Below are 27927 nucleotides of genomic sequence, written 5' to 3' on the forward strand. Positions count from 1 at the left end.
TTTAAGTACAATGGATTTTGTAAACCAAAAATCAATACGTACATGTAATAATGAATTGAGTTCACAATTAAGTTCATAAAGCACAATTATGCAAATTGTCAGGAAATTATTTTGAGATGGAAAAGTACAATACATCAAATAACGTTTTTTCCAGTTTTATTTCTCGTTTCGTCTTTGTATTAACTTATGGGAACATTGAACGTACTTTTGAAATATTTTTTCTATGATTACTTGGTTTGTACGATTCTGCAGAAATTATGTATGGAGCTGCAGTAAAATAGCCAATTATTAATGTTTTGAAGGAACATTAATCAAATATAAAAAGCTATCGTAACCGACTCTAACGAAAAGATTTACATTTTTAATTTGGCAGGATTACAAATAATGGTTCATGTTTAATAATATACATTAAAGTACAAAAAGTCAATCAATAATTACTGAAATACCCCTTTGCTTGTAGTGTAAAAAAATAATTAAAAAGATAGCACGCATTCAACTCTATTCCACACTTTTATGCTCTTTCTGTTGAGCACGTCACACGTACTTATTCAAATAAACCTATACATGATACAGACAAAAGATAAAAGTAAAATTCAAGTTTTAAACAGCAGAAGACTGAAAAATATCTTGTCTCCTTAAAATTAAACAAATAAAAACATACAGAACATGCACTTGCATAACCAAGAAAATGTTAAAACTACAAATGTAATTTGACTGGCACACAGGTTTGTTGCTTCCCTTCAACCAACACGGATGGTCATTACTTAATACATTTATACATTTATTCCCATCGTTTTGGGCGAATGACTGATAAAAGCATACCTATTAACAATTATGGAAGATAGATCCTTTATACAAAAAAATGGTTCTCTTAATCCTATCAAGGTACTAATTGCATTTCGATATAATCATTTTACTGATGTATCATTTGGAGGGGGCGACGGAGAGGCGAACTTCTGGAGCTAGAATATAATACTGAGGAAAGGAAGTGGGAAAGAAGAACGCTAAGTAGAACTCCAACGCTACTAATAGCCACACCTCTGGAAGCGGAACTAGAACCTGATGGAAATTTTGGCACAGTGTCTGTAATTTGTAAATACGGGTAGCATGAGTACTTTAGTTGGTAATTAAAGAGTTGCATAAAATAATATTAGTGGTATCATACTCACCAAGTCCTAGTGAATTTGTAAGTTGAGATGAAGGTCTTCGATTCGAGCACGTTCTGTACGGGAGCTTAGACTTTCTCGTGGGTGGATTTTGAACACCAGGGATTTCTAAGCTAGGCCTTGAAATTTCTCTCCCATTCAGGAGTCTATCAAAATCTTGTTCAATTCGGTCAGCAACTGGACCTGTATCATGAATCAGTTCGAATTATATAGAATTCACCTTGACACAAATTAATATAAGCGAAACTGAGAGTTAGGTTAACCTCTGAAATGGAACAGCATTTGTATGCATTCGCCTCCGTAGACGTCTTTCGTTTGGCGATTGTCATAGGTCAGCATCCAGTCTGGGACTCCAAGGACCTTTCTTACCTCGTCGATAAATTCGTCCCTGTCATTCATTCAAGAATGCGCAATTTAGTTAAAATGGTAACTCATCATAAACTTAATAATATTCATAATTGAAGCAACAAGTAATATTGCAAGAACATGAAACACTACGTTACAACTCACAGCAAGAAATTATTAAGCTTTCGAATGTTTGCATATTTAATGATGTCCTTGTCAGGATCAATGTTGGCACAGGCGAGTCGATCCACGCCTTTGTTTGGAGCGTGGATTATAAGTGACCTTCCCAACACAGCGGCTGGTCCACCTGAAATGGATTCTCCAGTTAATCTCAAATCTCAATGCACATTTATATGCTTGTATATAAGTTATATTGATATATTTGTACATACTCAACGGAAGGTTAGGGTCAGCAAGAATAAATTTGTTTTCTCCTATTGAAATGGGGCCCAAGCGACCAGAAACGTCACCTACATCACAGCGCAAAGGAGACTCGGGGGAGCATTCTTGGGCGTAGAAGTCAACCTTTTTAAAGAGAGGCAACCTCAATTAGACTGAACTCAAACATATTGCAATAAAACAAAGAAGCTCAACATCGGAATGTTAAGCCACATCTGTGACCAATGAGTCATTTGATCTAAATCTATTCTAAGACTTGAAGTCATTGATAACGCAACCAACCACCAGTTGTTTCTTATTAGCTCTAGATTAAAGGTAATTTTTTTAAAACTCATTATCTAAACTCCAAGATTTTGCAATGAGGAACAAGTGGTTTTACTTGCATACATATACATCTGCAGATCTCTATGCATAAGTCGAAAGGATTAGTTTTTAACATTGCGTAAAAAATTTAACTTATTTTTACATTAAATTTGAATAAAATGGCAAATACTTGCTGGTGGAAGAAGGTGAATTTAAAAAGTACTAGAAAAACTATAAAATGTCTTCAATAATTACATTATTTGGATCAGCAAGATGAATGAAATATGGATTCCATCGGTAGCCGGCTGCGACACAACGATGTTGTAGAGATCTTACGGAAGCATCATGTCCCACTCGATTGACAAAGACAGACCAAGCATGGTTTCGCGTCTAATTATTCGTACAAATTAGAAATATGACCATAAAATGTAGTTGAATTAGCTCATACGTCCAATGATTTTTTTTAGAAACATACCGCGTTTCGATTAATTTGTCCAGGATATTTGAGGTTGACTTCAATTGTTGTATCGCTGAGACTTCCGTCATTGTACACAAGCTGGGTCTAATATCATCAACAAAGCAATTAAGTCAAGTTGTGAGTTTTATGCTATGAGAAGCAACTCACGAATCTAACATATCCCCAGACGTAACCCTCTGGATGATGAAAAGAAGCTATCGCTCGGAACTCGGAGGCTTCCGAAGGACTGTAACCACGAACGACATCTGCACAAGCGTATCTATTTAAAATACATCAAATATTACTATTTTTCTGAAATAGTGATCAAATTCAAATCTTCATTCATGCGATTCTTATGTAAATAATACCGAAGGTTCCTATCCTTCTTGTGCAACACAATGGAACGTCCGAGAACTGAAAGCGGAGCGATTAGTTCCATATTGGTGTCATTATATTCCTTATCAAAGGCATTTAGATCTCTCAACTTGTCGAATTTTCCGCTCAAATCTCCAACTTCGTATTGATCTTGGGTTCCTCGAAGTGGGGACTTTGTAACATTGAATGGGTTAAAATGACCTCCAACGGCATGATCAGAACATGGTTGAGTTCGATCGATGGGAATGGAAGTCTGTGTCAAGCATAATAACACCCATTTAAATTTGATACTACACCACTTTTAGCTATAATTATATATTTATCTACTGCGCATAAATGCATGTATCACCTCATGAACATGATAATTGTTGACAATTCCTCCGAGGCCCTTCAGCATGACAAAAGTCTTGACAGGTGAAAATGGAGTATCTTGAATAAATTCAAAGCGACCAGTTACTCCAGTCTTCTCTCCATTGCCGAACCAGTCTTTGGCTACAGCCTTGACACGATAGACGCGTTGAATTCTGAAGTTAAAATTAAAAATTGCATCTTTTTAACTCATGTCCGTCACATTAAAGAAGGGGGTTAAAGTCAGCCAGTGGTTATGGTAGTGGTTCATTATTAACACCACTATGTAATAATCATAAATCTAGGCATTACTTTCTCCTTCAGATAAACGAAAAGTCAATACGCAAGCATAACCGTTAATAATCATCGTCACGGCTTATTGTGTTGAGGATATTTACGGTAATGTGAAGGAAACAAAATACGGCGACATACAAAAAAAACACATTAATTTCAACAACTAACGCTTCAGTGAGTGCTGATTTAGATTTATGATCTAATAATAGTTCACTACCATTTTGAGAACAAAAATTCTAGTTAGTGTACTTCTGACATTATTATTTACGATGAATTTACTCTGTTCACTTCATTATCGAGTAGATGTAAAATGTCGTAAAAAGTGATTCACGATCATTTCATAAGCCTGCATTATCTCCAAAGCACTCACTTAACGCAAGCTAGTCTGTCGCCACGATGTACAGGATGGATATCATCCGTGATAACGACAGCCTTCCCAATAATTCCGTTACGTCCAGAAAGTGGAAGATTTGTATCAGTGAAGACCCTCTTCGTGTGGATAACCCCGGTTTTTGTTCCGGAAACAGATATGCGTTGCAGCCTTGTACTCAAATCTCCCAATTGACATCGGAGTGGACTTGAGGGTCCACAGTCGGAATATCCACGCGTTTCAGTACTCACCTAGAAGAGTCGCAGGAGTTAATCATAATGCAAACATGGGACAGCTTTTACATTGGACACGTACCCTGTACGGATTGAACTGTGGTCCAGCACTCGTGCATCGATTTCTCCAGTCGTAATAATCCTTATTAATTTCTCCAGAATGAACTCCCCACGGATGATCCAAAGTGTTATTTTTGGATCCATCACTGTAGTGCAGTCCATCAATGAATACGCTGCAAATGACAGATCAAACCGTAATTAGACATGATTAGTGACTACCGAACCAAGTCAGGCTTCACAATATTATTGAGTCAATAATCAATGGACAGACATCAATGAAAATCAGACTGCTCTTCATTCATATTTCAATAACATGACGCCTCTCTGTATGCCAGCCAATTATTACCTTTTCAAATTATTTGCTGACTCATTGTTCCAAACGAGAGTAAACCAATTCCATTTTTGTATTAAATTCTTACGGATTGTTCGTTCCGTCTTTGTTCGCTATGCACATTTCTCAACCAACCAATGCAAATGTGCCCTTCATGTAATTGTCATGAACAAATAGCGGTCTGATTCTACTGACTTAACTTCAGTTATACTTATTATGCACGGGTTTAATAATAAGAAAACTTTCAGTTTGATTTGGTAAATGGTGGTATCCAAAGTCGACAATGGTGACAATCGTGCACGTATGTACATACGAAGACAATTATTAAGTGCAAGTGTAACGCGTACATCAAACCTTCCATTATTTCGCTGTCTTTATAAACCTTACAATGATCCCATTCATAGCACTTTAACAATTCCTCTTGTCTTTTAGTAAAACGAGAAAAATTGGAGGAGTGACAAGCGTGGGAATTGCATACAATGCATTTCTTGTGGCAGTAAAGTTAACCACTTTTAAATAGTGCACTTGCATTTTCCGTTTGTCTAGCCTGTCATAAAACTACGAGACACAATGCCTCGTTAATACAAAAACATTAAGAATATGTCCAATTTTATGAAATATTCTGAAACTTGAGATTTACAGGGCAGAGCGAACGTAGGAAGGATGGAATAAATAAACATATGTAATTAGCCATGAATTTTAATTCTGATTTCATAACTGCATCCTTCAAATTCAATTCTCTTGCAGATTCAAATAACCAAATGATATAATGCAATTATGTTTTTCATTTTCTATCACAACCACGTCTCATATGCAAATACGGTAAATCAAAATAGGTACCAACTCTCTGCTGCTTTACTTGATTAGAATTCGACGATTAAACCTTGTATGCAAATGCATGTCACAAAAATAAGAGTAAATTTGGATGACAATATAAAACTTTGTTGTTTAGGTATGAGTGGCTCTAATCACCTCTTTCGTGGGTTGAACCATGTTCACGATTGTGAAATAAAATAAACTCTACTTTTTACACAAAGAAATCTCATTCAGATGAAAAAGGACCTTGACTAGCACTATTGCCTAAGTTGGCTAAAACACGATGAAGATGAGGAGGCTGTCTCCGTTGCTAATTTTGACAAGTTGCGTCACATCAAGACAGGGCTCCTTAATAATGTTAATAATAATAATGCACATATGTACACGGATGAATGAATACTTACTTTGTCTCTGAAAACGGGTTGTTGGCTTCTTGCATGAAGAACATGGTCCCCACGAGAGGATATTTGAACCTGGCCATTGCGACCAGCATGGGTTGAGTGTTTTCAATATTTCCACAAATCCATCGACCCCCACCACCATCCGTAGCTCTGTAATAAAGCAACCAACAATTTTAAAAATCCAATCAAACAAATCATAGGAAGCAACAAAGTCAATAAGTAGCGAGCGAATGTGATGGATAACTGCACAATCATCAATTTGATTTGCATGATGATCAAATAAGTTTTAGAAATTTCACGTATAAAGTAATAACCAAATGTCATGCCACCCATGATTCCACAGACAGTAATGCACCACCGTCAGACGGATTGATCGCAGATGAGAGATAATCTAGGAAAGGAAGATAATGATAGGGTTTACAGGACAGTAGACCAAAAGACACCAATTTTTGCCTACGCCACGGCCAACAAATAAAGAAGTCAGTGGCAGTATGGACTTGTTATGTATAACATTCAACGACTGTTGTGGTGGGTGTAAGCAAGTAGCCTTTGACCCTCGAGTCATTTATTTCCTCTGGTTGTCATTTACCCATTTGAGATTCGCCTTTATGGCCAAATTCATTTTTGGAATTTTGATTGTTCCACTGAAAATCTGTGGAATATGAATTTTTCTTTCGCTCCACTAAATATCTGCATCCATTTTGGAATTTGTGCCACCACTTATTATTATTTTTATCTTCACCTTTGGATGACATCGATATAAAAATGACATGACAAGGGAAATCACCCATCTAGATAGAGTAAAACCGCAAAAGGACATGAATGCATAAATGCGTATATGTTAAAAAATACTTTTCATGACATTTATTATAGTGAACGAAAACTGAATGGTGGATTTGAAAATTGGGAATTTTAGCCTCGAACCAAAGTGAATCAATTCTTCCTCTTAATTCTGCTCCACTTTTTGGCGTAGAAAGTTTTCCGTAGAGGACGAATAATAATTATCTTTTGTTTGTTAAAAGTATTGAATTTGAAGGTAGGAGAAAAATCCACGTCGAAAGAATCTCATCCCCGTCCGTCCGTGTGTCGAGAATCTCTGGGTTCTTACTTCTAATGCATAATTTATGTATATGGAAGGAAATGCAGCTACGGCTTCCTTCCGCATCGCGTAGTATTATTGCATTGTTAAAAGTTGCAGTGCCGTGTTAAGACACATTAATTGCTAATTCTTATGCCGTGTCGCAAATGCGCATACAGGTGTCATGAGTTTAACGATGTGAATATGCCACGGGGACTTCTCACATTTTAAGCAGCTATAAAGGCATTTGGTGATATAGAGAGCGAAATTGACTTAACATTTTCGTGTGAATCCTGCATTACATTATCGTATTCTCTTCATACATGAGCTTTTAGGCCTGACAGAAAAATTAATGCTAGTAAATGAACTTGATTGCGTAACAACATACTATTCACTAACACCTGCTGACACCAAATTGTTAAGTTAAAAGCCTATTGCTTGTTTATTTTTTAGGGGAAATCTACTTCCTTCCTTCCGTGCTTGATGAAAATTATGGAAAATACTTGACAACAATTAAAAACCACAAGTAAAACAGTATATGTATGCTTACCGATAAATGACGATGGATCTCCCAAGAATGGACTGAGGTCCAAACAGGGGCAAATTCTGGTCAGAATATTTGCTGGTCACGTTATCAAGCCCGGCAAGAGTTCCATACTTTCCACCCAGGTCACCCAGCTAAGTATGTATTAAATTACGTAAAACAAATGCAAACAGAAAGATGCAATAATTATGGTGCTCCTTCCTCGGTGGTGATTAATTTCTTCCATACCTCAAATTGGTCATCGCTTCCTCCCGCAGGTTGAGGATAATCAGCCATATTTACTTGATAAGGATTCCAATGTCCTCCCGTCTTTTGGCATACGGGATCTCCAGGCTAAAAACAATGATTGATTTAAAATATTAATAATGCTTGGCTAGCGGTCTACAAAAATTTTCTACAAAAAATACATCATAATTCATAATTTACTGTCCGCGTCATTTTAAACCATTGACCACTAACTGCAACGAGTTCTGTCATGCAACTCTGGTAATCAATCAATCAATCGAACCTCAGTTTATTATTAACCATCCATTAATGAAGGATGTGTTGCCATCCACTTTAATGAACTATTGGAAAGAAAGAAAATCGTAATCTGACTCAATGACAATGAAGACTTGGTTAGTTGCAACAGTTGCACGAAAGCGATGAACCCACACTATTCTACCAACTTTTAATTTTCAAATCATTAATTTCGCTTTTAAAATTGAACACATTGCAGTGCATCTCGATCTTCTGAATTACAGGGTCTTAATGAATTCAACATATGTAGTTTCGCTCAATAACCACACGTAGGCAAAACGCCACACACAACAACAACTCCCATTTACTTGTCTGTCTTGCTCGCGCATCTTCATAATCATTCATTCACCTCTCACTCTTCTCTTATCTCATCTCCCTTTGCAGTGCTAATTGTGAGTGACATCTTTAATTTAAGGGAAGGGAATTCGAAGCGCAATGGCTATGCTACTTGCATTATTACGTGATTCGAGAGTGTACATATGACCCAACTATTGCATTGTTGAATTGTTGTTGCGCTTCGCTGTCAAAATTGAATAAGGATGATTTGAAATGAAAATGGAATGAATCTAATAAATAACTCTAGACAGGCGGAGATTGATAATAATTCACTGCTACTTCCAAAACCATACCTTCATTTTCGCCAACTTGGGGAAAACATGGATATGAAAAGCTCCAGCCCGTTCTTTCAAGTTCCTCCCAGTGATATGACTTGTTGTCGGATGGAAGGGAGATTTTTGCACGAAAGTAAAATTAACCCTGGCACCATAACCGTTAACTAGTGCGATGCCACGTTTGGGTTCAATCTGAAAATAGGGTTGGCAATGAATGATTATACTATTTTTGCTAAAAAGTAGGGATTTTATCTGGTACCTTTTGAATAGCAGCACAGCCCACAATGTTGTCCGGTCTGTCGGGATGGAAAATGACGACGACAATCTTCCTCCGTCCCCCGTAGGGAATTGCAGGAAGGGAGGAGTCCATGAACACCTTTCGAGAGAAGGAGGACTGGCGAGCCCCCACCCGAATTTTACCATGTTTTCCGGTCATCTCGCCAGCAGCGCAGGAATCTTGAGCCTTCTTGGAACAGGATGCCGAACTTCCTTGACGATTATCGGGATCCCACAATTGTTGTATTGCATTGCAGTCGAGGTCATCTATAATTTAGATGCAAAGAAACACATTTTTCAAATTAGTTAAATTTTATCAAACTGAAAGTAATATATCCAATTAATTGGTCATAAATTAAAATTATGAATCACAGTCTGTGATTCCCAGTACAAACCCCACTCTTATCATCTTATGCTTGTATATAGCTTTATAATTTTATGTGTCCTTAAGTCATGCGGGGGAATCTCAGATGAATTACGTCAGGTTATATGTTATAAGTGTATACGCCCGTCGATTAGCCCGTCACACTGATCCAGTACGTTTTAAATTGGATTACACGACATGATAAAAGAAATATTATATGTACCTAAATTTGTGAGAAATTTTAGGAACACTTCTTGGCCATGTCCACCTTCCCATGATGTCGCAATCGAAAAACTGACGTCAGATTCGAAATCAGCGACCAAAAAACTATAAGAATCGATATTTTCCCACCCCCAACAACGTTGATATAATTAATTGAATTATCTGTAACAAATTTTAAACACGGAACATGTGGACATGTAGATATTGGCATATCAGCCATAAGCCACCCCTCCTTTTGAAAACCCCCACTGACCTTTTTGAAAGTTTTAATGCACAAAATGCAAGATCATACTGCCCTACAACTAAAAAATAGGCTGATTTGACCAGTTTCAAGTCAGGTCATTGAACCTTTTCCTTGCAAAAGTGACCACAGTTTGTGGTTAGGGGGACAAAGTTGCCTAGTACAAGTTCCGTTCCGCAATTTTTTTAGTCTGCGGGAGGCGCTCGTGGGGGCGTGTCCCTGGGTGAGCTCCCCATTGCAGCTGCGCCCCTGGACCGCCCTGCCTCTCTGGGGAGTCGGGTCCACCCGTGGTTTGTCCCACAGCCCCGACTCTCTTCCCGTTGGAGGGGTGGTCCGGGGGAGCAACGCTGCAAGGGGAGAGCCTTACGGGAAGGTCCCCCCTCCAATGCTCCTCCCACCAAGCAGGCTCACCGGGTGGGGAGCCGGCGGGGCTTGCCAAAAGTGCGGGTGGCGCTTGGCAAGTGAGAGGGGCTCTCTACCTCCAACCCTTGGGTGACGCCGCTCTTTAGCGATACCTCCCCGTGGGGCCGACCGGGTTCCCGAGTTCGAAGCCTTAATGGGGGCCGATTTACGGGTGCGCTCCCACCTCGTAAGGCGAGGGTCAGACGGGCCCCCTAGGGGAACGCGGTTGCAGAGGCGGCGACGTGGGCAGGGCTTTCCCGGTCGGTGGAGGTAGACGTCCGCGGACGCATTCGGGCGTCCGCGGGGGCCGACCCGCGTGGAGCACGAGGGAGCGACGTCCTCGTCGTGTGCTCTGGAAACGCCCTTTTTAGGGGGGCCAACATCTCCCCCCCACCCCTTATGAATGCATGGCATGGCGACAACCTTTGTCGCCATGCCATAATTTCGCCATTTCTCGTCCGATTTCCATCAAATTTCGACAGAGACTTCTTATTGGTGTAGTCGACATGTCGCAATGCTCCAGCTACCGCCACCACCTTGTTTTCGCCAAATTTCGTCGCCATGCCATAATTTCGCCATTTCTCGTCCGATTTCCATCAAATTTCGACAGAGACTTGTTATTGGTGTTGTCGACATGTCGCAATGCCCCACCTACCGCCACCTCCTTGTTTTCGCCAAATTTCGTCGCCATGCCATAATTTCGCCATTTCTCGGCCGATTTGCATGAAATTGAGCACAATGCTTCTTATTGGTGTTGTGGACATGTCGCAAGGTCCCGCCCGCCGCCAACTCCTTGTTTTCGCCAAATTTCGTCGCCATGCCATGATTTCGCCATTTCTCGGCCGATTTGCATGAAATTTGGCACAATACTTATGACTCATATTATATGACCAATTAATTGGATTATGACTTATAATCCTAACCTCGCAATTCAAATTGTAATGAGCGTACTCACGTCAACCTTCGCATATCTCGCATATCTCGCAAATTGAGCATAGCAACATAACTTGTGAAGTTTTGCGAGATTTCGCAAAATTTTTGCTGGAAAAGCATGGGATTTTTTTCGGAAATTTACCCAGCAATTGGGCATGTTCCTATTTCGCAAAATTACTTCGCAAACTCATCCTCACCATCGCCAGCAAGAGAAATTACAGAAATCCATGGAAACAATGCCAAAATTGATGTTTTTCAGTAGATTTGCGAGATTAGAGAGATTTGCGAAGTCATATTTTGCGAATCCCCTCACGACAGAAAAATTTTGATCTTCGCAAGTTTGCTAAATGAGTTGCGATGCGAAATAAGAAGTTGTCGTGAGTACGCCCAATGTATAATTAATATCTCTTCATTTTTGATCCCCACAACTCCAAATCTTTACCACAGTTAACCAAGGTTAGATTTGAGTTTGAAAGTTTCCAGAATGTGGAAGATTTGCAAAATTTATGAACATTTCGTAAATACAAGTAGCATAATACTTTAGTTTCTGCAACACTAAAACTAAATGTTAAGGTCGGTTCACAAATACGAGTAACATTGAATAACGAAAATCTACGCATTGATTTGATGTATGACATCAAATTTTATGATTTTGGACACAAAATTAACTAATTCGCGATCTCGACTTCTCGAGGAAGTTTTTATGAACTTGTTTACTTACTCTAAATTAGAGCTTTCGTTACGTTTGTTGTTTGTTTATTTGCCTTTATTTCACGTTAAGAAAAACTGAGAGTCTCAACTTACCTCTAGGATTGGACGTGTAATCCGTAATGTAAAGTTTCCATACATGATCCGATGCTGCTGGACGATCCTGATTCACATGAAAAAGGTCACTAAAAACGGAAGTTGTTGTACCCTGACGGTCATTCAGAGTTTGAAAGTAAACACTTCCAGCCATTGGACGAGTAAAGTGGGCAACCCCAAATCTGGTCTCAGCTTCCGCCTAAAAAACACATATTTATCTTGAAATAGTCATTTCTTAATGCAAAAATCGAAGGGCATCAAGCTTCAAAATGTGGACGTAAATTGTGTATGGATCGACAATCTTGTATATTCGAGTGCTACAAGTTGACCGGACCGTGAACCGTACTGCTGCTTATGGCGTGGCTGCCCACACCCATTTTTGTTTCTCGTCGTCTTTCATTTTTCTATAATATTCATTATTGGCTTTGTTGTCATCATAATTGAGTTTGATTTGTTCCATTGTTATTTTGTACATTTGGCAGTTGTTTGTTGGAATTGATCAAGTCGATGTGTCCATGTATTGTGTATTGTAATTTTTCAACTATAATCGTTGCTTGTTTGCTGCAGTCTCCCCGTGGGTTTCCATATATGGAGGAAAGGAAATAAGACTCATTTCTTCTTGGAATACGTATCTACCACCAGTTGCATTCAAATACGAGTCGACGTACACGGTCAAGATCTAATTGTATGGAAACAAGTAGGTATGTATGTACACACGTCGTTGTGCTCTGTATGTGAAGATGGGATGAAAGATGACGTGAGAAAAATATCGAGATTATATATGTACCAAACCAACACCCAACGAAGAAACTCTGATACTAAAATCCATACCAAGTTAACAAATGAGGTGTTTGAAATAAGATCAAGTGTTGCATATTTGGCAAATTCGATTGGCCAGCAGGGTGTAACGATTTTAATGATAGCGAAAAATCTTGGATTAAATCAAGTATAAAAGTTTTTCGTAAAATGCCAGGATTTCAATATAATGAATAATTTGTATAGTTTTGGAACTTATTAAATTTCGCGATCTGAATATTTCATATTTCGTTATTTCTTTCTTTCGTCTTAAATCGTGACTAGTTTCATAAATGAATTTTTGCTGTGCGACTTTCTTTCTAATAAGATCCAGATCACCGAGTAGAAAAAGTAACCACTGCCTGCGTGAAGAAATGAGAAATGATTGCAATTCTTCCACTTGCGGTCCAACCTCCTGCCCAGGATAATAACGGTGCTGATGGAAAACTAGATGCCAGGTCCGAAAGATAATACGTGCACGATTAAACTAATCGAGAGAGTAATAAGCCATATAATCACAAAGTTTTGAGATAATTGCTTAAATTATGTTCGGGCGAATTTAATAATCGTGGTCCAGCAGCGATGGAGCAATGGTTGAGCTTTACTTTGTAATAATGATCCTGATTATCCCACAAAAACCTATTCATTCACTAAGTTTGACATAATCTTGCGCAAAGAATCTCGTCTCACAGCGAAATTCCGGAATAAGCAGGAAGAAAGGGTTTCGATGTTATCACAAAACCACTTACATCAATCGTGGCGCAGGTACTCTGACCCCGTGAAGTGATGACGAGCGAATGTGACCAAATACCATCCGGTCCTGTCAAGTTGAACCGATCTGTGGACAGGATTACGGTGGATTCCGTGGGAAGGGTGAGCTTTCCGAAGATCTCGTCCAGTTTTAGCGTCCTGTCGAGACACAGAATCATAAAAGTTAAGATATCAATTTCATCCAATTTTTTGCCATCATTTCATGACATTTTTTATTGAAACACCGCAATGCGAATCACGATGAAGGTGATGATTATTGCCAGGATTTTTTTTAAAGAAAAGAAAATGCTGTCACCAACTCGTGCCTGTCCTGTCGCGGAGTTATAAAAGCTAAAATAATTTCATACAAAGAAACAGTGCGATTTTCAAATAATTTCGTGTCACCATTTCATCTTCCATAATAAAATTTGATCTCAGGATATGGTTTCATTTACAATGAGCTCAATTCCTAATCAAACTTCTTGTCAACCGTGATCCGGATTCCTTTGAAATTAATTTCCATAACCAAACTGTAAATTCCGTCTGAAAACTGAGGTTTTGATCTTGACTTTCTTAAATATTCAACTGTCAAATTCATTTGTTAGAATATCATAATCATCGCCCCTCCCCAAAAAGGTTCCCAGGAAGGCTAATAAATTTCTACCAAAGTCCACCGACCAAGACGAGAATGTTTTCTGAATTGAAAAACTATATACCTTCATATTTTCAATGCATGAATAGAGATGCGTCCACCTGTGAGAAAGTTTCTCTAGGAGAGATGTACGTACGTATTGAGGAAAATAATGGGAATGACTCTGAATTTTTGAACAGGCAGGAATGTTAACGAGTGGTTTCATTAAATCATTTGTAATTAATAAGTGCGAGTTTTAAGATGAGATGACAAATTGTTCAGTATTAAAACATGAAAAGAAAACACTTACGGAGATCCTAAAACGCTTTTGTCACATCGCGCGTCAGGGTTGCTGCCGTAGTTGACGGGGAATTCATTAACTGACCACGAATACTCGGTCGGGTCCACCCAAAGCGTTTCGATGCTGACGAGGGCGGTCACTTTGGAGCCGGGCTCTTCCTGCACGAAGGTCACCGTTCCTCGAATCCCTTGACCATTCAGAGGCGCAAACACGGTGATTCCCAGGGACGGCGGAATCAGCATCGTACACGTCGATCCTGAAATCAGAAAGTAATTTTAATTGTACATACATACATCGCATACATTTCACTATGACGAAGCAATTCTGCCTGGATTTTTTCCCTTGAAGAAGACCTCCAAAATTATTGTGTGCCGTACTTGAAGTGTTTAACAAGAAGGTTGAATTGGAATTACGGACCAGTCTTTTCAAACTATTTGAACATCTTTTCAGAGACTGTATGTGAATCAAATTTGGATGTCACGTAATAGTTGGACAAGGAACGAAGGTACAGAGGACAGCAAAAAGTAGTGGCGATGGCGATGATGATGAGATTGGGATGAAATGTTTGTTGATGCATGGATTCAATTTCAACAAGTGACAAAAAAATGGGAAGAAAGAAAGATGTCAAGCCAAACACGACACGGACGGAGCTGATGAAATTGAATCGACTACTGAATGATGACTATCGATTTGGATAAATGGAAAAGAATGATGATAAATGGTGGCATTGCACGAACGTTATTTATCAGTTTGAACACTAGGCAAACAATCAATTATGTACATTCCTAAAGATCTGTAACAATTTAATTTTTTTAGCTGTAAGTCAAACTTTGGAATAACATCGCTAAATATATTTTTCAAAATTAGTTTGACAGAGTAATTGAAAGCTTTCCCTTCGGTTCTGATTGACGGCAAAAGATTCGATAAATTGAAAACTTTTCTAATTTTGTTTTTTCGTAGGGACAATACGCTGCAGAAATTCGGTATGAAAACGTATCTTATTTGCATCGACTACTGAACTGAACTTGTCTCATTTTGTGTTCTCAAATTAAACCTTTTGCATATCTTCTTCACCATTGCATATTCATTTCTTCCATGCAAAACTTGAACGCATTGCTAAATTCAAAAGCGGTCAATTAACTCCAACGGCCCCACACACCAAGTAATAAACCTCGCTTAATTTGTTTTATTTTGCATATCCCCGTTTTCATCAGGGTTCAAGAAGGATAAAAATTGTGACATGTTGATTGCATTTTTTTGCAAAAATTTGTAAAATATAAAACTTTTATGACATCTACATCATTACGGCAACACGTCTCTTGCATAAAATGTTGACAGGTTTCCATTTTACTGCCGACGCCATCAATAAAATCGCACCTTGAACTCTGCTGTAAAATTATTACACTATATTTTTATTTAGTACCCGAACTAATCGTAAAGGAGAAACAATGCCAAATAAACTAAAAATTTCCTCTGGATCGCTCGCCGGATGAAATTAAACATTCTTATTTTTTGCAATCAAGAAAACGTTCTAGTTTCTGTCTCAAAAAAGACGTAATTGCTAACTAAATAAGTTGTTAAAGCATTCCTCATAAATGTCGCCGGTCGGTGTAATAGCGCCTCAACTCACGAGCGTGAAGGATCGTTCTGATGGAGCCATTCGTCTAAATAGTAAACCAAGACAGGCTCCCTGACTGGTCTGGCTGCTGGAGATGGGCAAGATCAGTTCGTTCCCTTTTCATGGCGATATTTTCCAGAATTAATGCCTGCCCGACCACCCAAGCCGGTTATATACTCCTCATTATGTACGTGTTTGTGCTCTTATGGGATTTGGTGCTCGAACAACCAAGTGTTATTTTATTGGTGGTCTTTTAACTTATGGCTTTTCATTTCGTGGTTTGCTTAGCATATTGTTTGGTGGTCGTTATTCTTTCTCATTATCACTTGCATCGGGGGAAGCTTGAAGCACCGACCATGAGCAACAATGGAGAAATTTACTTGCAACGCATCCCATCTCATCTCTTCCCAAAAGTAATTCGATTGCTCACAATTTTGTCGCATCGAGAATTTAAAAATTTCCCAACTCTTGGTCGACGTGATTATTATTGACGTGTCACGATGTGAAGATAAGAAGTATAAATTTAGCGGAATTCAATTCATTTCAGGGGAATGACGTCGGCAGACACATGGGTCTAGGTCATGTCATGATTCTTCTCATGCAACAATGTCCAACAGTGGTTCGTTATATGCATGCTGATGATGACGGTGAACAGTTTTAGGAGGCATGATGCCACCTACGAACATTTTTCAATGGTAATATTGATGAATTCGAGGAGATGATGTAAGGATGATGAGTTACTGGTCGTGAGAAATAAAGAAGCTGATAGAAATGCCAGCCAGTCAGAAATACGGTTATTATTATTCATTGTTAAGTTCGATCCCTTCTGGGACACTTTAATTATCGACTTCTTTTGATATGTTGATGAAATGCTGGTTATTTATTGTTGATGTCATTTATTATTAGCTTCTGCCTTCGTTCCTTGAGTCAAGACGAGTTGCAATGCATTGTGAACCATGGCATCATCAAATATTAAAGAGACGAGCTGTATTTAAATACAACAATTATTTTATTTCATCCAAGTCTAAATCGTATCGTGCAATGTTTTACATTTTGATGAGATGCGTAAGTCATCCTAATGGCATACCAATTTTGAAGTGACCATCAAAGTTATGACAAAATTAAATGATTACATGCAGGAAATAATCCAGCATCAAGAAAAAGGATTTTCTACAAATGACATTTGAGAATCTTGACGTTTAGTCGTAAAGTGGTTGATTTTAAAGGATGTAAAAATCCTTTATGTTTTAACAACTTTATGGAAACCAGACAAAGTAAAACGTAATTTAATCATTTACTTATATATTTAATACTTTAAAGAGAAGGAGATTATATCGAAATCTTTGAAAAGTTGGGAAACGAGATTTTTAAAATCTTCTGAACCTACGCAAATTCAGAAAGTATGTAAACACGTGAGGAATTTAAACACTCTTGTGTACAAAGCATTATTAGATTATCATGCAAAAGTACTTCGTAAAGTTGAAGTAAACTAAGAATTTATGCTCATGCCGACGATCACAAAGTATGGAGAATGTGTGTACAAGTGGAGAAAATGTGTACAACTTGCTGACAGCTTTTCGTGCGGCTTGTCATCTCATCAGGACTTGGAATACCATAACGCAGGTAAAAAAGCTATCAAACTTGACTCCCTCAGCAGGAGGAGGAGGCGGAGGAGGCGGATAACATTTCGTTATGATCTCCAAAACAGATTTTCTCTAAGAGAAACAAATATCCACAAAAAGCGTGAATTTTCCGCTTTTTAAAACAAACTTAATAAAATTATTACCAAATTGGACTCAGCATTAACTTCAGGCGTAGGAATTTATTTATATGAGCAAAACTCGTCTCATTGGCTTCGCTCACTCAGAAAGCAACAATTTTATTTTATAATGCTGCATGAAGCAGGACAATTAAGTTACTCAATTGGCAAAATGCACATCAACGCATTACCAGCTAAATTGGCATTAAGCAGATTGGCATCACTCACTCAGACATGATGGGAAGTTATTTTATTTGGTTGTGAGGAGCAGCGGTATTGCAAAACAGCATTATCAACAGCTCGGCTAAAAACTTGGCTTTGACGAGTATTATTTATTTATGGTTTTATTATCGCCATGCACTTGTTGTACATGCCGTCATTGCAATGCGAGGTATTACACATTCTTGTGAAAAGTGATTTTTTTCTTTCTTGAGAGGACTTTGACAACAAATACACACTCATAAGCGCCTCATTTATTTTATGCTTTGGTTCATTCACCAAGTCACTCGCGTCCATATTATGAATTCCTTTTTACCATCGTTGACCCGACCCACAGAATAGCGAAACAATTACAATTGCTTCATCGCATTCGCATAATGTCCCAGCTAAGCTGACACCTACAAACGTATGGATATTCACATATTTACGCGTACCTACCTACACATACAAATACTTGATGAGCCCAAGAAGACGACGACGAGTGAGAATTATTATGTTTCGTCACATTTGCCTACAAAATTATTGAAGTTAAATTAAAATTAACGATGACGACGATTATTGCACTTTTGTTCGTAATCGTAACTATTCTCACATTTATTTTGTACACACATTTTCCTTTACTCAATGTACATAAATTGCAAACGCCCAACAAATCCGAGCAACAAATCAAGCCATCATCAATTACGTTACGGCGAAGTAATGTCATTCAGGGTGGCGTTGGTTTTGGTGGCATGTTGTCAATTTCCTTTTCTGTCCGAGTCTTAATTTGTTGTTTTCTCTCAAGAGCAATTGCCAAAATAATCCGGGACGAGATAGTTTAACAAGCAAATAATAACATAATGACACAATTGAATAGGTCGTGTTATTACAGCTATTCAGCCCCCTATTCAATAAATTTCCATGCATATATTACCACACTCCTCGTGTCGATGCTTCAAGGATCATGGGGAACAATTGACAATAAATCGTTTTCATTAGTAATTGGTTTGTTTGTTTGTTGTTCCCACTTTGTGTGTTTGACGCAACGAACTTATTCCGGCGTGTAGACTTTAAGCACATATTTCTATATAATCGCCTTGCTACGTAGATAGATCCTTCTTCGTCGTTGGTTTTAGAAAACAATGCGATGATGTTGCAAATGGTATGGAAAACTGACAGCATAAGTGTCTTCGAAGGTGTGGATTGACCAGCTTACTTATCAGAGTTCTACATACAACAAGCCATCCCAACTGTCAACTGACTGTAGGCATTGAAAAGCTGTGTTAGGATTTAGAGTAATGATTTGCATCAAGGTAGGTGCATTTATGATAAGGACGAAATATTTAAATCAGATTTTCTAAGTACATTGATTCGAATCGAATTACAAATTGCAATGACTGCTTATTGAGTTAGTGATTGGCTGAGTGATTGATGGAGTGATGGATTGATTGATTGATTTCGTTTAATTTTTGAGGTGGATAACGCATACTTACAAATACCAAGTAGTGACAAGCACTTGGCAGCTAGACACTTACCACCTTTAAGGAGCTCTTTCCCTCCGTTACGCAACAATTAATTTAATAATGACAACAGCCAGTAACACGTTGTTCTCATCCTGCGTAGGTACCGCATAGGAGGCGAATCAATCGATGAAATCAATGTCACAATACTTGACGAATTAAATAGTTTAAGTACCACGTTGTAGGTTTTAAAATAGTTTTTTTTCTTATCTGATGGTCATCGTTTCGTGGGCAAAGTCCCCACAATTAAATCTTCTGTCAGCCAATTCGGCTGATGAAATGTTGTCATGAAGGAATTATTGCCGAGTGAGAAAGGTCTTTGTTCTCTCCTCCTAAGTGAACTTCAAGGCTGTGAAACTAATTAATTTTGTTTGCTGCTGTTTCTCCTGCTGCTACTTGTGATCAAATTACCACGCATCTTTCATGCCCCGATAAAAAATTGGAGTGCAAAAAATCTTGCGCAATGCAATCACGGTTTAAAAATATATTTAGAAAAAACTTACACCCGATGCAGTAAGTAAGACGCCGCATTATTTTCTATTTCGCAACCAAATACCGAGTTGCCTGGTGGAAGTAACGACACGTTAGTACAGACTTAGAAAAACAGAATCCTCGCTCCATGAAAAATGGATCTTTGACAGATTATGCTTAATAATAAACTCACCGCATGACAAAGAAATCTATAAGCGGATTAAGTACGTTTGTACTCGAGAGAACACTTCTTGGATTCACTCGGTGGCAGTTTAATCGCGATTTAATGATTTAATGACTAAATACTTTCGATATTTCTGGATGCTTACGCAAGCCACAAGCCGGTCTAGGAGGACAAGTTAGTGTACATGTATATGAGTCAATGAGTCATTATTAATGATCATTACCGTCGTGCTGCACATTTTTTAAATGAACACAATGTGCACAGCATATTTAGGCTAATGACGCCAATAAGACGATTGGACACACTTACTGAAGATGACCTTTGTGCATTTGAACAGTGTGACTGACTACACGGCTCGCAATAATTACTTACAAATGAAACATGTCTCAACCGCTACCGAGATTAAATTTATGTATATCCGCTTAATGAGAAAGTAATCGGGAATCAATTAATTATGTTTTGATTGGTTCTTTACGAATAATATATTCCGAACTAATTTCTTCAATCTGATGAATGACTCGTTTTAAATTGAATCTCGCATGTTGAATCCGTAATCATCTGACCGTGATTATAACAGGTCTATGTAAATATTAGTAAAACATGGCTGTCCGAAGATCTACAGAATGTGGAGCAGTGCAAATTCTTCACCACGTTTTACTTTATTAACGGTCGAGACTGATCCATATTTGTTCTTCTTGAACGAATAAGGCAACAATAAGAAGTTGAAGAGAGCCAAACAATGCAGTTGGGATAAGCCGACAAAGAATTTATTTATGCATCGATGAGACGCCTTGGTTTCTTGATTAGTAAAGAACTGATCATTCAGACGTAAGAGTCAACATGGTCTGTATTCTTGATTAACAATAATGAAGGGCCAATAAGTTTGGCAAGTGGGTTTCATTTTCATTACTGACAACTGTTTACTATTACTTATACGTACGCATGATTAAGGCAATGAAAAAAAAGTACACAACCGCAAGCTTAATAAACAAACATTACACTTTTCCATGTCAAGCAGCAGTTTGAAATTATCAAATTGGACAATTTGAACTTAATGGTTTCAAAAACAGGAAAGTTCCAAATAACGATGGCTAACAATTAGCTTGTAGGTATGCCATTTATCCGATAAATAAGAATGTGCAAAATATCCGTTTAAAATAGTTGCAAATTATTTCAGTAGTTCCTCCGCCTATTGTAAAGCCTGTACTAAATACGTAATAATAATAATGGGACATAATGATATCAATCATCCGACAGCAGACTTGGTGAATGAGGAAGAAGAAGCAAGTCCAAGGATGGGATTATGCATTACGTAATGCACAAATTTATAGAAATGCTGCTGTTACTTATCAACAAGTCGAGTCAACAAGTGAGCCCCCAAACAAAAGAAGTGATTAACTTTCCCTTGTCAATCTTAATAAAATCTCATCAAGGTATCATCATCCATCATTATTACTCTTTCGTTTGGAATGTTAAATGCCAAAGATCGATGGTAAAGCATCTCCGATCAATCCGCATGCCTTAATCACGCGGACATTTCTTCGTGAACATATTTACTTACGTATTTACGAATACATAGCTCGGCGGTGAGTTCTTTCGTAGATTTATTGATTTCTGATACATCTAAGAATGCAAGATTTGAATTAATCGGGTTCCAATTTTGGTTAGCAGTTTCCTAATTAGTTTTAAAAAAAAACATAGCCACAAATAAACTGTATGATAACTGAACAACTAAATAAGTATGACATAATTGGTCAAAGTCAGATTTTTTTTATGAGTAAAGTGTAAATATGTACGTAGTGCAAATATCTTTAGTGCTAAATTAGCCTTTTGCATGCAAATGGTATTTACTTCATAGCTGTTGATGTTAAAATGAATGGAAAATGTTAAAATAATATTAAACACATCGTTTATCAAGCAGCTCATCAAGAGGTAAATGTGACTGCGTGAAAGGTTGGACACAAAAAAGAGGGATTAAAATGCTTGCACATTCAAGACATGCGTGGTTTCGGCATTAGTGGAATTGAGATTTCGTTATTTGATAAGTATTCGAAGAAGAAATTAACGTAACGATTCACCGCCTGCCTCAAATAATACAGCCCCAGTGTTTCTCAGCCTAATGGCAAAATGCAGGTTGAGCATTACATGCAATAAATTTAATGAATCTCTCTCCTGCAATTTCCAAATGAGCAAATATCTATTTACAAATAACAATAATACTTGTCGCAGCAACACCTTCAGAAAACAGCACAATAGGCAGAACCCATTCAATAACACTAATTTTTCACAAAAGTAAAGAATAAAGTATTGAAATTAGCATGCAAAGTTTGACAACAGAACTCGCCCCTCTAATAATCCTTTTGAAAAAGGTGTCATGTTATTACTCGGCTTATCCACTTCATGGCTGAAACTAACGTGTGTACGAGAGCTAATAATTTTCATTCGTTTTGAGTACCTAAGAGGAACCAAATCCCTTGTAAAGAGATTAAGGTAAGCAAGCAAAAGTTGCGCTGGGGATTATTCCATTCTCGGAATTGAACTCCCACCCTGACCAAATAAATATACAAAAAGTGCATATTTCCACATTTGGAAATTTCGATTAATTTTGAACCATCAGGATTTCTCCAGTCGAGCAAGCTTTGACCACTGCAATTGCACTCACACACGCTACAACTGGACGCCTCGTGGAACATTTCGTAATGGAGTGTGGAGCATCCCATTAGTCTGAATTTGCTATACTTTGAATTCCATAGAAGGAAAATAGGAGGGTTAATAATTTTCAATATAAATTAACAAATTGAGCTCAAATTAAGCATCGCCGAAAATGCAGCCTTCCATGAAACTCTGACAGATTAGCCAATTAGTTGCTGTCTTTGGAAAACAGGTTAGCAACTAATTTTTTAGTCACTTCTAATAAACTCTTGTTTGTAGATTGGAGCAAAAACGCATCTTTTAGACGTTTCGTTCACATGCTTGATAAATTGTGCGTTTCCATTCCACTCTACGTTTTTGAGAAATTCCTTCAACCAACCAAAGTTATTTTACGTATAAAAAGTCCAACCTTCCGTTTTGCACGTCACGAAAGGCAAATATTATCATTAGTATTATTTAATTACTTATTTGAGAGGGGTAATTTATAAGTGAATATTTTGCCAGTTATTGCTGTCAGGCATTAATACATAGCAAATAAATACGTACGACTTGCACAACACATTTCCATCGAGTCGAGTGCAGCTTACTAAATAATCAGATTGACGGTTTTTGTCGAATGTCTGTATCAGAGTGGAAATATCGCCTTGATCACTTGCATCAGTAAATCCTTCCTCGTTGCACGTATTGTATCATCGTCAGGTCAACAATAAGTAAACACATTTACGTTCAAGATTACATAACAATTTGCTAAATATGTTTGCTAAATTTATGCATTAATGCATTTCCATCCACGTTACCCTTAATTGAATAAATTGAGCGATCGCACTCGCAAAATAAGGCAAGTCGAGAGGTAAGAAGTAAATATCTGCATAAAAGTTGGAGGAGTGTCGTCGTATAATTTTACATATACCAGTCAATCCCCCATGCTTCAAACGTCAAGCAAAAGCACTACACTGGGAAAAATGAGAATGAAATGTGTGACCTGTACTTGATTATTGCAAAATCTCTTAATACATAAATGTGTGAATTTTGCGTGTGGGGTACGCAGTAAACTTGCACCAAATCGTTACTAGAGCTGCAACAATTTCTCACCAAAGCATAGAACAACACCAAGTCAACAACCAATCCACACATGAGAAGAGAGGAATTATGATAACATATCGTATGGATTCAAATGCGAAAAACTTAAGGAGTAGAAAGAATTAAGAATTGCGACATGGCCGAAGGAGACAATGTTTTCCTTCGACAAAGTCAAATAGTTTCACGCTTGTTGCAGCCAGTTAATTTAATTGAGCTAATTCCACTTGTTGTATACACTAATTTGCAATAAAATCATCACTAAAATTTGTTTTTGGACAATTTATTATATGCAAATCTTTACAGTGCGGCACGTCAAGTAGAAATGAATGTGTAACGTCGGGTACCGTTTGATCTGATTCATGCAAGTAGTAAAGGATGAAGAGCGGTTTATAAATTACCACGAAATTGCAATGCTTCGATAGTGAAATGAGTAATGATTTGCAGTTAAAATGTCATTTGTCTCTGCAAACTAGATAAAGTTTTGGATTCATCTTCCTGAAAGAAACAGAGCTGAAATAATGCCATTTTCTCAAACTTTTCTACCGCTTGTAAAAATTTAAGTGACTTTGTGTCTGTCCCTCTTTTTGATTTGTACTTCGCCCTATTTTAGTGACATTTACTTGGAATGCGTAAATTAAAATTGTCAAAAACATTAGGAAAGAGAGAGACATTTTTCAGTCCTCGTTAACCAAGTAAAAACCTTGCAGTAAAAAACTGGCAGTAGCTGTACGACGACTAAATTAAACCACGATTAGGGACATGCAATTATTTGCGGATATAATTTGCTGATATAATTCCTCTGATCGCACAGTCATCAGTTTCACTTTCCATATAAAATAAAAATACCGTAAATTATCCTACGGAATGAAAACAATGGAAAACAACGGCCAATAAAAGAGGGAAAAAATCGCCGTGAAAATTAAATGCGATTTTCACTCTGTGTTTAATGCAAATCGTATTGTTCAGAATTGAGAGGAGGCTGCAAACAAAATAAATAAATGACTAAATACGCCAAACGAATTTTTAGTGAATAACAGGCTGCGTCCCAGTTTTACATTGTGACAAAAATGCATCTACCTATTTATTTTTCTTTGTAATGCATACGTACTTATTTCATTTCAAGAATAAATGGTCAACGAATTTCACTCATTTCATTATTCTTACATCTTTGGGCCATTTTTTAGTGTCAGTGTCAATCAGAATTATATTTATTTCGAATTTATCAACCTTGGGTTTTTTTTACTTACTTATGTTCTTGCTATGCGTCACATTTGTCTAAATCTGGCCCCACCATTTCTAAAACTGGATTCGTTAATTCCACCACAAAAAAACAATGTTTGGAATTAACAATGGTGCAACGAATTTCATGCGTGATCTGCTTCCTGACTTTGGTCTTGTATTTGTAGAAAATGTCATTGTTTTCTCAACCGCTAACACATTGATGACCTGTGGTAACTTAACTTAATTCGCGAAAAATCCACAAGAATATAAAATGCGCAGGTTAAAAAAATGTTATTGACGCCAATTCGATTCCAATTATGGGACAAAGGATATATGTACACAAACGACGCCTAAATAAGTTTCCGGTCCTGATTTCCATTTCTTGAGCCGTGTTTATATTAATTCTTACACAATGCCTTCAAATCTGGCAACTTGGATTATGCGTAACAACAAAACAAAACGCATGATACGTATTCATACAATGCTACAGTTACTTTTGCGTGATTAGTGCAATTACAAACCAAAGTTCGTCATTAGTATGCAGAGCCGTGTAAAAGGTGGGTGCAAGTCAGCCGCGGCGGTGGTTGGGTGTTCTTTCATCCTGCATCAGGTAAATTGTGGGTTGAGAAGTGGAAATTAAAAACTGGAGCAATTTGTTTGGTTGTTGTGTTGAAAAAAAAACTTAATGAGATTCGGATGTGGTCCATTTCAAAGACATGTTTTAGACGTGCTCGTATTCATTTTGATTTAAAGTTATGCTCAACAATTTACTTGCTGAGATGAGATTTTGTGGTCAGTGGGTCCAGGTATGCATGCATTTTATGATACGTTGAAGGTGCCAGTTGAAAGGTTTATTCAGTTCAGTACAAAAAAGAAATCTAATAAAATGTGTACCGTATCATCTCATCGCTCGCACTAATGAAGCATGACAGCCAAGAATGAGATTTGAAATCGGGAATTTCGGTGGACAGTTTTTAAATTAAATTACAAAGTTCACCACCAGATTTATTTTCCTTAAACTAATTTTGACATGAGAATCAGAATTTTGAAATACAAAAAATGGCAAGAGGAGCAGAACAAGTGACGTAAAGCTTCTTCCTACATCAAACCCTTTCATTATATAAAGTAGATTTTTGAATCGACTTTGAATTTTAAAAGAAGAGATGCCAATAAATCACGAATTTTATTCAACATTTTTACACAAAAGAGTGAATAACTTATTCATTTCAAAGAGAATATTTTTACGAACGAGCAGCTCGATTCAATGGAGTGGAACGTCGTACAAAGTTATTTAGAAATGGGGAAAAATGAATTTCTAATCTTCACAGAATATGTAAATTTAATATTTACAAGTTTTTGAGTAGCCGGCCGTGATCTTGGACTTTGATTTCACCAATTTTAAATTTAAACATGCAGTTTTAAGGTGGTGCGAAGGCAATTATCTTAAAATTATTAAATATGAGACAAAAGTGATACGTGAAAAACGTGCATGGTTAATAGTTACACATAAATACACGTACGTCCTCTCAGTAAATGAATTAATGCAAGGAAATGAGCAGTTCCTGATTATTCTTACCACCTGCGACTGACTGGTCGTTAACACTTTCTGATATAAATCACTCTGACATAATGACCAATTGGGTGTGCATGAGTTTCAATCAATTCTTCTAATCGCAGGTATAATGTTAAGCAAGTATTTAGCCGTGGTTGCACTTGCACGACGATAACTCATGAATTACTACGCAGTCAAACAAACAATGACCAGAAGACCGTTGTAATCTGCTTATTAGCTTTTTGAATAATTAGTTTCGAATAAATACTCGTTGAATATTCAAGAAAAAATTAGAATAACTAAAATATGTGATTGCTGCGACGACCACATTTCCAACATGTAAGTAAACACATTATTATCTCCTCGCCACACAATCTCACCAGGACGAAACCCCAACTTAAAACCAATTTCTAGAAAAAAACTTATGAGATGCAGTGATGATTACTTTTCGTGGTTATTGCTGATTAGTGATGTGATGATTGAGTATTTAAAATTGTAATGATAAATAAACTGAATATTTAATTATTACCTAGCAGAATGATGAGGCTGTAAAATCTCCCGTCCATAATTCAGGTTTAGAATTTGATGCAAAACTACAAGCTCACAAATACACACTGCCTTTTTAGCAAAGGCTTATTTATGCACACTTTATCCACGTGCAAGCAGGAAAAATTGTCAAACCCAGTCACAAAATCACATATTCCAATTCTCCAGTCTCACGAAACGTCTCATCACCAAGAAGCCCGAGATTATTATTCCATTCATTTATTTATGTGAAGCCACACAATCCGAGCACAATCATAATTTCGTTTCTCAACCAACAATATTTAGATCAAATCTCAGCTCTGTTCGATGTGGGAACAGGTGTCCACTTCTGCTACCCAACTGCTTCAAACTGAATCCTTTATGGGGTCCGATTGTCTAAATCTCTCCTCCAACATCTGTCCGACTCCAGTCAGTAATGATGATGAGTTACCAATCCTTCGAGTCTCGTCTTAATAAATGATCACGTTTTTTTAGTAGAACTGTTATGCACTTATCCGAGTTGAAATGGAGTCACTGTCTTCCGGATATGACTCCAGGTAGGTCAAACTCACTGGTAAATTCGGACTCTTTTGAGGGAAAATGCTAAAATCAGTGTCAATGAAGATGCATTCTCGAGAAGCCAAGTTTCCCTATTCACTCACTGCACGGTTGCTTCGATCGTGTGACCTGGTTTGCTTTGGGACGTTACAACTTGATGCACACGGCGGCTTCCTCGACGAAGGCGAAATGTGGACTGACTGGGATAAGAGCATCATCA

The 27927-nt window shown here is 37.6% G+C and overlaps 1 protein-coding gene across 1 annotated transcript; it reads right to left on the reverse strand.

Annotated features, from left to right (window-relative positions):
- Positions 1-139: 139 nt before the first annotated feature.
- LOC110862045 lies at positions 140-27912 on the reverse strand. Its single transcript, XM_022111194.2, has 21 exons — positions 27154-27912; positions 14379-14625; positions 13437-13596; positions 11893-12091; positions 8910-9193; positions 8669-8842; positions 7749-7853; positions 7527-7654; positions 5902-6048; positions 4373-4523; positions 4058-4308; positions 3395-3569; positions 3039-3298; positions 2839-2950; positions 2689-2775; positions 2469-2603; positions 1904-2036; positions 1677-1818; positions 1430-1554; positions 1170-1349; positions 140-1083 (listed from the first exon to the last, which is right to left on the reverse strand). Exons 1-21 carry the CDS (start codon positions 27188-27190, stop codon positions 914-916), a joined length of 3402 nt encoding a protein of 1133 aa, XP_021966886.1. The 5' UTR covers positions 27191-27912; the 3' UTR covers positions 140-913.
- Positions 27913-27927: the final 15 nt, after the last annotated feature.

Source organism: Folsomia candida, unplaced genomic scaffold (genome assembly GCF_002217175.1).
Source record: "Folsomia candida strain VU population unplaced genomic scaffold, ASM221717v1 Fcan01_Sc048, whole genome shotgun sequence".
Classification (NCBI taxonomy): Eukaryota; Metazoa; Arthropoda; class Collembola; order Entomobryomorpha; family Isotomidae; genus Folsomia; species Folsomia candida.

Bases quoted from the DNA above. Each gene is read 5' to 3' on its own strand.
- LOC110862045 (XM_022111194.2), bottom strand. From the start codon at position 27,190: ATGGACGGGAGATTTTACAGCCTCATCATTCTGCTAG. The intron at 7,854-8,668 runs GTATGGTTTTGG...CATTGTTTTTAG, and splicing joins CCAAGTTGGCGAAAATGAAG to CCTGGAGATCCCGTATGCCA. The intron at 2,037-2,468 runs GTAATTATTGAA...CTCTTTAAAAAG, and splicing joins ATCTTGCTGATCCAAATAAT to GTTGACTTCTACGCCCAAGA.